Source organism: Protopterus annectens, chromosome 3.part1 (assembly GCF_019279795.1).
Source record: "Protopterus annectens isolate FY-2018-M chromosome 3.part1, PAN1.0, whole genome shotgun sequence".
In the NCBI taxonomy this organism is placed as follows: domain Eukaryota; kingdom Metazoa; phylum Chordata; order Ceratodontiformes; family Protopteridae; genus Protopterus; species Protopterus annectens.
The window spans coordinates 31495570-31508584 of NC_056732.1; the positions used below are offsets into that span (position 1 = coordinate 31495570).

General features: G+C 40.7%; 1 protein-coding gene across 8 annotated transcripts in view; it reads left to right on the forward strand.

Moving 5' to 3' along the window:
• PTPRM (protein tyrosine phosphatase receptor type M) overlaps positions 1-13015 on the forward strand; it is a 4358319-nt gene that overhangs the window by 1366571 nt on the left and 2978733 nt on the right. For all 8 annotated transcript variants that reach the window (XM_044066519.1, XM_044066517.1, XM_044066518.1 and 5 more), the window contains exon 5: positions 5489-5604. In XM_044066519.1, the coding sequence (XP_043922454.1) occupies positions 5489-5604 (116 nt within the window). The remainder of the gene's footprint in view (positions 1-5488; positions 5605-13015) is intronic.

A 13015-nucleotide genomic window follows, 5' to 3' on the forward strand; every position in this document is an offset into this window, starting at 1 on the left:
ATCTGGAACATGGTTCTGTCATTCAGCATTTCATTCACACAGCAGTCAAGAAATACATTTTACAATTTGAATGCCGATGAACAGTTAGTGTTATAGAAATCACAGGTTAAATCTGAGCTCAAGCAAGCAGATAAAGTAGGAAAGGTTGCCATCTTTAATAAAACTAATTATATTTATCTCCTGAAGGAAACGCTGAATGATGTTCTTGATCATATATAAGTCTGAAGTAAGTATTAACTTGTTACTGAATTTGAAATGTAATCTTTACCACTTGCATATAAGTGGGCTCATTTCCTCTGAGCTATTTAATTTCTTTTATGTGGCAGAGTGTAGAATACCAGAAATATATGGGCTGAGCTCACTTTGTGAGGGCAGATCCAGACAATAATATGTATGATGCAATTGTTGCAAAGAAGCCTAGTTGTCTATAAAAACTATGGCTGTATTCATACTTGTAAGGGTTGGCTATTTTGAGCAACCAGTATTCAGAGAATCCTGTGAAGTTAGTATCCTTGGCTGTGGGAGAACATGGTTAAAGGCCAGATCATATTCTAACTAGTGTTTTGTGCATTTGCTCCCTTCCACATTCCTAATAACCTTAAGAAAACTGTCTAAATTGTAGTAATAATGCAGCACATCCAAAAATGAGTTTCAGTTGCTGAAAGAATTTAGTCCCCACTACTATGATACTGCATCCAAATGTGTCTGGAGTCAATCTTCACCCTTAGACAACTTTTTATAATTTATTTAAAGTTTTTGTGCAGTGTTGAATAATTCTCTCCCATATCCTGATATGATGAGTGTTACTGTTTGTTCTTATGTTGAGAAACATTTCATTTCCCAAGTAAGTTTTGCAACTTTATTTTAGACGATGCAGTGGTGCAGCGATAGTGTTGTCACCTCACAGCAAGAGGTTCACCAGTTTGATTCTCAGTTGGGGTGCCTTCTGTGTGGAGTCTGCATGTCCTCCCTGCATTCGTATGGGTTTCCTCTGGGTGCTCTGGTTTCCTTCCACATTACAAGGGCATGCATCTGGAGTTCCAAGTCAGACTTTCCCGGTTAACAAATGTTAAATAAATAATAAATCTACCATATGGTTTAATAACAATAGGACCAACTTGTGGGTAAAGTCAGTAATTGCATACATCAACTTAGGAACACAGAAAATCCATGGGAAGGAAATAGTGCTAAATATAAAAGTTATCAATGGCAACACTCAGATCTGCTCTGAGCTACAGCACAATGGCACTAAATATACAGAACCAACCGATATTGCCAACATCCTGGCAGATAGGTTCAGTGCTAACTTTATCCCCCCACTCACCCTCCAAAAGGGCCCATCTTAATACCGGAAGAATGCAAAGTCCCTGTAATCACGGATGAACAAGTAAAGACCGCACTCTAAAGCCAAGCATCCATGGGACCAGATAACATCCCAGGCTGCATACTGCACAAACTACAGAATGAACTGGCACCCCCACCTAAGTATCATGTTCAGTCATAGCCTCACCTCAGGCTATGTGCCTACTGAATGATGCACAGAGACGGTTATCCCACTCCACAAAGGGGGTGCCACCACGGATCCCAGAAACTACCGCCACATTAGCCTGATGAGCCTGGTCTGCAAGGCCATGGAACATATCATCTTGGAGCTTATAAACAAAGACAAAGGTAACCTCCAAACCCTGGACCCCACTCAGTTTGGGTTTGTAAAAGGTAGATCATGTCTACTAAACCTGATTGACATCTTTGAAGCAGTCACTAGAGCCGTAGACGAGGACAAGGTAGTGCACACAGCCTATCTTGACCTCGCCAAGGCTTTTGATACCACCCCCCACTCTGGAATTATAGATAAACTCATGAAACTGGGCATAAATCCCTATGTCACAAGATGGGTGGCCAACTGGCTCACTGACAGAACCCACACAGTAAGCCGACTCCAAGTCCGACTTCAGACCAGTGATGAGTGGAGTACCACAGGGTTCAGTCCTGGGTCCTTTCCTGTTTGGCATCTACTTCTCTGAAGTGCAGACCAACACAGAAGGTCTTTGGCTAACAAAGTTCGCAGATGACTGCAAACTGGGAGCCATAATAGAATCACCTAATGATGTAGACATTCTACAAAAGGGCCTCACAGAGACAGATGCTTGGTGTCAAAGTCATGGCCTCAAGCTCAATGCCAAGAAGTGCATTGTCATCCCCTTTGGGAAAAACTCGGTACCCATAAACTACCACATAGGTGGTAGCTCACTAAACACTGAAAGTGTGATAAGAGACATCGGGACTCAGGTGGACAGTAGTCTCTCCTTTGATAACCACATCGCCACAGTAGTCAGGAAATTCTTCTACGTGGTACACCTCATTACAAAAGGTTTCTCATCCAGGAAAAAAGAGGTCATTGTTGCCCTGTAGTAGTCACTCATTAGACCCATTATAGAGTACAATGCCCCTTTTGGTATGTACCTAACAAGACATCTACAGCAACTGGAAAGGCCACAGAAATACCTCACAAAGAGGATTACCAGCCTCAAACAGATGCCCTATGCAGTCAGTCTCAAAAAACTCCAGTTCTACTCCGTCGCATATTGCCTACTCAGAGGCGATCTCTGCTTAACATACAAAGCTATGTCAAACCCAGAGCTGTTGGGACATGCTACAGTTAAAGAAATCCCAATCTCTCCAAATCACACCCTCCAGAAACGTAAACCTTGTCACCACAATAAACAGAATATGCTGGAGGGATATATTTCTGTCCCAGAGACTTCCCATACTCTGGAACAAACTATCCATTCATGTGAAGTAAAGCTCCTCATTGGCCCTCTTTAAGAAAAATGTTGACGACTGGATGGGAAATAAATAATTCACCCCGGGGATCACTTCTGCGGCACTGCTTAACAGGAGCACAGGATAATAATTTTCATGAGTGGCGAAAGCCAGGGAACCTTTTTGGCTAGGCTTATATAGGCCCCTGGGCCGATAGCCTAGTATCTACCTATGAACCTATAAGAACTTTACTCAATAGAATACCTGTAATTCTCTTATACTATGCATTTAGCAGTATGCACCATTCTTCATTTAATCATATTTTCAGTTTAACCCCCTTGACATTTAATTTTTCTTTACAATGAATAAGCAGTCACAACCATTATTTGTTTATTTGTATGCCACATTCATTCTAATGTAGCTATAAATCACCTTCATGTCATAGCATATGTTTTTGCCACAGCTTTATTCCTTTTTATATTTATGCACTTGTTCCTTCTTTTGTTTATTTGAATTAAGCAAGTCGCACTAGTAAAATATCCTTTTCAATGGAAACCCAAGAGCTTTAGTCAATTTAGGTGATATGTGTAGCATCATTAATCAAGATACCCGGGAATTAAGGAGTACGATCATGGAAAACAGAAAGAAACAGGGAGGGTGGCCTAATGGTTAAGGTGTTTGCCTTACGAACACAAGGTGCAGGGTTTGAGTCTCACAAGGGATAATTGAGTAGGGTTAAAATGGCTCACAAGGCAGTTAGGTTAGTACTAATCTATGAACCTATTCATATGAAGTCATCATACATGTGTATGTCTGACTGGTGTATCTAAACAGATTAATTTCAGTTTTATACAAGTGTTTACAATGTGTACATCTTTTGGTCCAGATCACTTAAATTATACAAAATGCATGTCTTAACGTTTTAATTTGTCTTCTTTAACTGCAGCATTCAGCAATTAAACTTCTTTTTTTCTGAGGCTGGAGGACACCTGTTAAGGTAGCTTTCCTGGAAATAAATATTAATAGAAGGAAACTGTACCATTTCTAAAGTCTACATGTAAATCATATCCAAATAGTTGTATAATAAGAAGTCTGTTTGCGGAATTCATTTTTATTGAAAGTTACATATACTAAAAACAAACAAATGCCCAACTTCTGGCAGGATATGAATAATCAATACCTAAGGATTATTGAAACACTCTCTCTTTTTTTTTTTGACTGATTGTGGGAAGTTATTTCTCCATTGAACAAATGAAAAGCTTTTTAAGTAAAAAAAATAGACAAAGAAATGTGTGCACTATCTAAGATTAACTTAAACATTGTGTGTCTAGGTCATACATAAGAAGCAAAAATTCATTGTCCTGTGAGCAGGTGTAAACTAGGAATAGTGTGCAACATTTGGTGAAAGAACGGGCAGTTAGTGGAAGATATCTGGGAATTAAGGAATAAGATTGTGGAAAACAGGAAGACGCTTTTCAGCTTTTCTGCTAACTGCCTTGATCAGATGTATGAGTTAGATTTGTGCCAGCACTGAAATGCATGTCATTTTTCATTAGTCTATAAAGGTTTTTTGAACCTGTGGCTTCAGTAACCTTTAATTGTGTAACAGTGGCTTAGCACACTTAGTTTGTAGTTGTGTCCTGCTTCTACTGACTGACATTTAGTTTTACAAGCATGCTACTTCCTTATTTTCAGCAACTAAGTTCACTTAATACATATTTTTGTATAGAATGGATAACTCTACTCCTTTTTATGTGGAACACAAGAACAACAAAATACATATATCCCACCTGATAGCAAATTACTTTGCATTTACTGAACACGTATTTGTTATAACATGGACTGTAGCACATGCCAGTGATGGAAAGATCAAAGGATATTGGTGTTTTATAAGCAGATTTTCGATACTAGGTCTATGTAAATGGATAAAAACAGACTCAGAATATTTAGTACATTATTAAACATCTATTTTTCCTTCTGTGAGGGGGCCTACTCTTTTATTAAGTTCAGTGTTTGAAAAACAAGTAATTACTTTGAAAAATAATTATTTATTCAAAGAAAATGGAGATTACTGTACAGGTTAACTGCTGAGCAGAGATAATTTGTATAGTTTGAACTTGTGATGATACATGTCTCTAGTTATTCTACAGAAATGTCCAGGGAGATTGATGAATGATTTAATAGAACCATCAAGTATTCCTTAAATTTGATCCAAGTTGTAAAACTGAAAAACATGCATCTCTTCAAGTAACACTGCAGATTAGGTTACATTTAGGTCAATCAAGTCCTGGTTATATTTCTTAATAGTATTAGTGAATAACATTTATTGCCTTGATTTGCTTATCTATCTATTATTTATTTATTTACAGTTTGTTAACCGGGAAAGTCCATTGGGCTGAAATGAGTCCTTTTTCAATGGAGGCCCAGGGAGAAAAGCCAAGCTCCATACACAGTAATATAATAGCAAACATCTACAAAATTAACACAAATATTACACAATTTAAAAAAGCAACAGAACCATATTGACTTAGTAATAATAGTAACAAAAGCATGTGAGGAGTATGCCATAACAAAATCCTTCTGTGCAAACATAAGATAACAAAGCAGTTGCACATTAGCTATAAAACACTTTTTGATTTGTGAAGAACAGAAATGTTACCTATTTTCCAGAGAACTGTATTAATATCAGCTCACTGACAAAGACATTTGTTTTCTTTCCTACTAGCCATGAGCCCTCATTTCATTCGTCTCCGTAATGTAGAAGTGAATGCTAGACAGACTGCAAATTTTCAGTGCCAGGCCAGTGGAGAAACGTCAGAGGACAACAGGCTTTGGCTTCAGGTAACTAATAAAAGTACTGCACAGCTTATGTGTAGGGGGGGGGGCAGAGCTTGAAGTGCCTGTCTGAACATATGTGAATGTGTATGCCTATAGATACATATGCAGACAGATACACACACACACACACACACACACACACACACACACACACACACACACACACACACACACACACACACACACACACACACACACACACACACACACGTCTCACACACACACACACACACACACACACACACACACACACACACACACACACACACACACACACACACACACACACACACACACACACACACACACACACACACACACACACACACACACACACACACACACACACACACACACACGTCACACACACGCACACACACACACACACACACACACACACACACACACACACACACACACACACACACACACACACAAGCTCACACACATACACACACTATTTATAAATAAAAGTAATATGAGTTGTAGCAAACTTTGTACACATTTTGCAGCAATACTAATAATCTAATTTTCAGAAAACTATCAACTGAGTTGCTGATTTAGGTTATCATGACACTTTTGTCATATTATAAGGCACTTTAAATGGTTTTGCATGAAGTAGTTGTTTCATCATGATGTTTTTTTCAGTATCCTGTAGCTAGGGATTCTGCTGCTCCATCAAATCAAACAGATCAGTTAATATAAAGTTTGCAATGGAATTGAAATCAAAGTGTTTAGAATACAGCCTTTCTGGATAGCTACTGCTGATTTCTCACAAAAGCTTTTAAAGGACACAAGTCACAAATAAAAACGGGATTAAACTTTCTATTCACAACAGTTGCTATGGAGCATGATTAGATTATGTCCAACCTGGAATAAAAAATATACATTTTATTTAGGCTTGTATGCCGTATTCAATACTAAAGGTTCTGCTGAGTCATTGACCTTGTTTGAAATGCTGTTTTTGCTACATAATTATTTATAATGTTTTGCTGGTATATAGCAGGTGTGCATGTCACCAGGGTAGTAATTATTGGCGGTTCTACAGAATGCAATAGCTGTGGCCGGTCTTGGTATCATTACTGTTCATACAGCTAATGACAACAATGACACACGTCCTCCAAAGCAGTTAGAATAACAAGTTAGTATTTTGTGTTACAATAATTTGTTTTCTTACGCACTCATAGAGTTATTATTCTGTGTTACAGTGTATTTCTTTTGTATTCAAACAGGTCTAGTAAACTTCCATCACTAATTCCTATACGTGCTGCTTGTTTTATTTTCAGCATATATCTGGTCATTAACTCCATGATATACGAATCAACCTTTTGATCATATTAAGAAAAAAACACCCCAGAAAATGTTACACCACGCTGTTAATGCAGGCACTGTTTAAATCATAGTAACTGTTTTTGGATGGCATATGGTAGAACATACTTCTTATGTTTTCTTTGGAAATGCCTTTTGACCTCAGCTACTTTATTTAAAAAGTTGTCTTTTTACAATAACCTGTTGATGTTCTTTGTATTTCACTGTTGCAGTCATTACATTTGGGTAATCTGCTGGCAGGTTGCCCTCAGTTGGCCTGAATTCCAAAGTCTTGGGTCCTGCGTCGGTTGCTGTCTTCTCTTCCATGACGTCAGGTCGTCAGGGGTATAAAACATGCAGCCGACGCCATTTTCTTTAGTCTTTCTTGCCGCGTGGTGCCCGAAGCAGAAGCATTTCGCAAGTGCCGGTCGGCCGACTACTGAAATATTTGAGTTTGAGTTTCAGAACCAAAGTCTTCACTAAAGCTAAGTACACAGTTGGGGAAACTTTTTTCTTGCTTTTTACTGATGTCATAAAAAGTTAATAATTGTATTACTTGTGGGAAGCAAATACCTCATAAGGATTTCCATTTATACTGTATTCCTTGCCTAGGCCTTGATCATAACGTGCCTAGCTGTCGGTTTTGTGCTAGATTTAACCAACGCAGTATTAAGCGTCTGTATATTTTTGCATCTAAGTATTTTGGAAACAGATTTAATTACCCAGAAATGTCGTCGGATAGCAATCCGACTACCGAAGTACATACAAAACGCAAAGAAAAGGACAGAGAAAGGCAGTCGAGATCCAAAACCGATGACGAAGCTTCTCCTAAGCCAGTCTCTGGTTTGCCGATACTCAGTGAGGCGCATTCGCAGCCCCTGATACCCACTACCTTCAAGTTGCAGGCCTCTACCAACATGCTTGTGGGGTCCGGCATGCCGCAAGATATTCAAGGTATTGGACTGGCGGATATATCTCCCTCAGATGGGTCCGGAGCCGCTGAGCAGGCACTGGCTTCTAAGGGTGTATTCAGACCTCAACATTTGTATATCAAACCGACGACAGCTGCAAAATCAAAGACAAAAGCAACTTCTAAAACTAAAAAAATGACTCCTGAGCCATGTGCACAGGCCTCTATGCCTAAAAAACAGATGATCAAAATGGCTGAAGACCTTATTACCTTGATCAGGGGTACCCATCCCCCTCCAGATAAGAGGTCTAAGCAAGACACTGACTATGAATCTTCAGATCAGGTTTCTATTTCGTCTGATTCCTCTTCTGATCAGGAATTTTCTTTACCTCCCTATGAGGATTCTGATGCTGAGGAGTCTGTTCCATCTGCATCTCCTCCTGAGGATTATTCATTTGGAGAAACCTTGCATACTTTGAGGGAGCATTTTCACTGGGAGAGTCAAGACTTCTCAGAATCAAAAAAGAGGTTCAGGGATTTCCTTCTTCTCCCTCAGCACAAGCCTTTAGCCATTTCCCCTGTTTTAGACATTGTGGGTGATGTGTTTTCAGAGTCAAGCTTGATCCCTGACTCCTTACCTCTGGCTCCCAGTAAGCCTGACAGATATTACAGGGTCCCTGACTCACATCATTTTTTATTTAGAAACCCTGCTGCTGATCCTGAAACTATTTCACAGGGTCCAAAGGGAGTTAAGGCCTCAACAGCAAAAAATCCTACCCCCTCTAACAGAGATTCAAGGGTGCTGGACAGATGGGGAAAAAAGGTTTATACATCTGCAACCTTGGCAATCAGGGCCTTAAACTGTCAATTTCATATGCTTAAGTACCAACAACATGTTATGGGATTGCTGAAACAGAAAATGATGTTGATTTCAGAATGTGCAGAAAATAAAGAATTGCAGGAATTATTGCATGCAGCTGAACAAGTTGGAAAGCATACTTTGCAATGTGGTTTTGATTCTTTAGAGGCCTCCTGCAGGGCCGCAGTTACTGGATCTGTGATTAGGAGGCATGCCTGGTTAAAGGAACAAAATTTGCCTGATCATGTTAAAACTAAATTGCTAGATGCACCTTTACAGCATGATTCCCTGTTTGGTATAAAGACAGAAGAGGTTTTAAAGAAAATGGAAGACAAAGCTAAGTCTATCCAAACTGTTTAAGACTTCTTGCAAGTGCAGCCACCAGGATTCAGTAGACACTGGCCTACAAAAAATTGATCCTTTCCAGTATCAGGCAGAGCTCAAAGGGGCAAATCCAGATGCCCTAAGGGTTCCAGATACCAGGCGCAAGACTCATACAGGTCAAAGCAATGGGGCGCATCCACCTCCAAATCTGGAGGAGATAAAGCGCAAACCTACAGAAAGCAATCCCAATGACTTCCTTCTGCCTACACCAAGCACTTATCTTTTGGCAGCACCCGTAGGGGGAAAGTTAGCACCTTTTGTTCAAAATTGGCAGTTAATAACCCAGGACAAATGGGTACTAAACATCGTATCACAGGGATATAGATTCCATTTCCACACTCTGCCAATGGCAAATGGTTTGCCAGATCTGCCAAAAAATCAATGGGCAGAGGCACAGAAACAGGTTACGTCCCTCATGGATATGGGGGGCCATTCATACAGTACCAGAACAGGAAAAAGGCCAAGGTTTTTACTCAAGACTGTTCTTGGTACCCAGAAAGGACAAGGCCTGGCGGCCAATACTGGATTTATCGATTTTGAACACATACCTGGACATTCCAAAATTCAAAATGCTGACTTTGCAGCAGCTTCTGCCCATGCTGGGCAAGAATCCTTGGCTTGTGACTTTAGACCTAAAAGAGGCATACCTGCATGTCCCAATAAGACAGTCATGCAGAAGATACCTCAGATTCAAGGCTGGCTTAATGCATTACCAATTCTCTGCACTGCCCTTTGGCTTATCTACTGTGCCCAGGGTCTTTACCAAGTGCCTGGCACCAGTAATTGCATTTTGCAGACAAAGAAGTATACAGATATATCCTTACTTAGATGACTGTCTCATTCAGGCAGAGAACAAGGACACTCTTCTTCGACACCTGGCGTTTGTGAAAAGGCTTCTAACATGCCTAGGGTACACAGTAAATGAAAAGAAATCACAACTGGTACCCTCTCAAAAGATAACATTCCTGGGTGCAAGCTTGAATACAACTGTCCAGATGGCTTACCTCACGCCAGACAAACAAAGGCAACTGACTACTTACTTCAAACTAATGGCAACAAAAACCCAGTCTTCTGCAAGACAAATTCTGCAGGCTCTGGGCTTCATGACATCCTGCATCCTACTAATTCCATATGCAAGACTGCATATGATGAAATTTCAATGGTACATAAAAAGTTTATGGAGTCAACATTCACACAGTCTGGAAACAATGATCTGTCTCATTCCCTGTCTGCAACAGGAGTTTCTGTGGTGGGCAAAGGCCTGTCACCAAAACATGGGACCCTTCACTCTACCCTTCACTCTACCCCGGCCAGCCAAACCTTAACAACAGATGCATCAGATTATGCCTGGGGGGGCCCACATGGCAGGGAAATGCATTCAGGGCATATGGGCACCAAAACAAATGCATCTACATATCAACCAGAAAGAGATGCTTGCTGTTCAAAATGCCCTAACAGCCTTCAAGGACTTACTTCATCCAGGACAACTACTGATAAAGACGGACAACACCACAGTCATGTGGTATATAAACAAGCAAGGGGCACACACTCATACCCCTTTGCAGATTAGCCATGGCACTGTGGAACACAGCTTTGACCTACCAAATACATCTTCAAGCTCAATTCCTGCCAGGAAAACAAAACACTCTGGCAGACGATTTAAGCAGAAACATGCGCAAGATATTCAAGGTATTGGACTGGCGGATTATCTCCCTCAGATGGGTGCGGAGTCGCTGAGCAGGCACCGGCTTCTGAGGGTGTATTCAGACCTCAAAATTTGTATAGCAAACCGCCGACAGCTGCAAAATCAAAGACAAAAGCAACTTCTAAAACTAAAAAACTGATACATGAGCCAAGTGCACAGGCCTCTATGCCTAAAAAACAGATGATCAAAATGGCTGAAGACCTTATTACCTTGATCAGGGGTACCCATCCCCCTCCAGATAAGAGGCCTAGGCAAGACACTGATTATGAATCTTCAGATCAGGTTTCTATTTCTTCTGATTCCTCTTCTGATCAGGAATTATCTTTACCTCCCTATGAGGATTCTGATGCTGAGGAGTCTATTCCATCTGCATCTCCTCCTGAGGATTATTCATTTGGAGAAACCTTGCATACTTTGAGGGAGCATTTTCACTGGGAGAGTCAAGACTTCTCAGAATCAAAAAAGAGGCTCAGGGATTTCCTTCTTCTCCCTCAGCACAAGCCTTTAGCCATTCCCCCTGTTTTAGACATTGTGGATGATGTGTTTTCGGAGTCAAGCTTGACCCCTGACTCCTTACCTCTGGCTCCCAGTAAGCCTGACAGATATTACAGGGTCCCTGACTCACATAATTTTTTATTTAGAAACCCTGCTGCTGATCCTGAAACTATTTCACAGGGTCCAAAGGGAGTTAAGGCCTCAACAGCAAAAAATCCTACCCCCTCTGACAGAGATTCAAGGGCACTGGACAGATGGGGAAAAAAGGTTTATACATCTGCAACCTTGGCAATCAGGGCCTTAAACTGTCAATTTCATATGCTTAAGTACCAACAACATGTTATGGGATTGCTGAAACAGAAAATGATGTTGATTTCAGAATGTGCAGAAAATAAAGAATTGCAGGAATTATTGCATGCAGCTGAACAAGTTGGAAAGCATACTTTGCAATGTGGTTTTGATTCTTTAGAGGCCTCCTGCAGGGCAGTTACTGGATCTGTGATTAGGAGGCAAGCCTGGTTAAAGGAACAAAATTTGCCTGATCATGTTAAAGCTAAATTGCTAGATGCACCTTTACAGCATGATTCCCTGTTTGGTATTAAGGCAGAAGAGGTTTTAAAGAAAATGGAAGACAAAGCTAAGTCTATGCAAACTGTTAAGACTTCTTACAAGTGCAGCCACCAGATTCAGTAGACACTGGCCTACAAAAATTGGTCCTTTCCTGTGTCAGACAGAGCTCAAAGGGCAAATCCAGATGCCCTAAGGGTTCCAGATACCAGGCAAGATCATACAGGTCAAAGCAATGGGGCATCCACCTCCAAATCTGGAGGAGATAAAGCAAACCTACAGAAAGCAATCCCAATGACTTCCTCTGCCTACACCAAGCACTTATCTTTTGGCAGCACCCTTAGGGGAAAATTAGCACTTTTGCTCAAAATTGGCAGTTAATAACCCAGGACAAGTGGGTACTAAACATCGTATCACAGGGATACAGATTCCATTTCCACACTCTGCCAATGGCAAATTTCAGATCTGCCAAAAATCAATGGGCAGAGGCACAGAAACAGGTTCCCTCATGGATATGGGGCCATTCAAGTACCAGAACAGGAAAAGGACAAGGTTTTACTCAAGACTGTTCTTGGTACCCAGAAAGGACAAGGCCTGGCCCATACTGGATTTATCGATTTTGAACACATACCTGGACATTCCAAAATTCAAAATGCTGACTTTGCAGCAGCTTCTGCCCATGCTGGGCAAGAATGCTTGGCTGGTGACTTTAGACCTAAAGAGGCATACCTGCATGTCCCAATAAGACAGTCATGCAGAAGATACCTCAGATTCAAGGCTGGCTTAATGCATTACCAATCTCTGCACTGCCCTTTGGCTTATCTACTGCCCAGGGTCTTTACAAGCTGCCCTTTGGGCTTATCCTACGTGATGTCTCATTCAAGCAAAAACAAGGACACTCTTTTTTTTTTTTTTTTTTTTTTTTTTTTTTTTTTTTTTTTTTTTTTTACTAATTCCATATGCAAGACTGCATATGATGAAATTTCAATGGTACATAAAAAGTTTATGGAGTCAACATTCACACAGTCTGGAAACAATGATCTGTCTCATTCCCTGTCTGCAACAGGAGTTTCTATGGTGGGCAAAGGCCTGTCACCAAAACATGGGACGGCCCTTCACTCTACCCCCTGCCAGCCAAACCTTAACAACAGATGCATCAGATTATGCCTGGGGGGCCCACATGGCA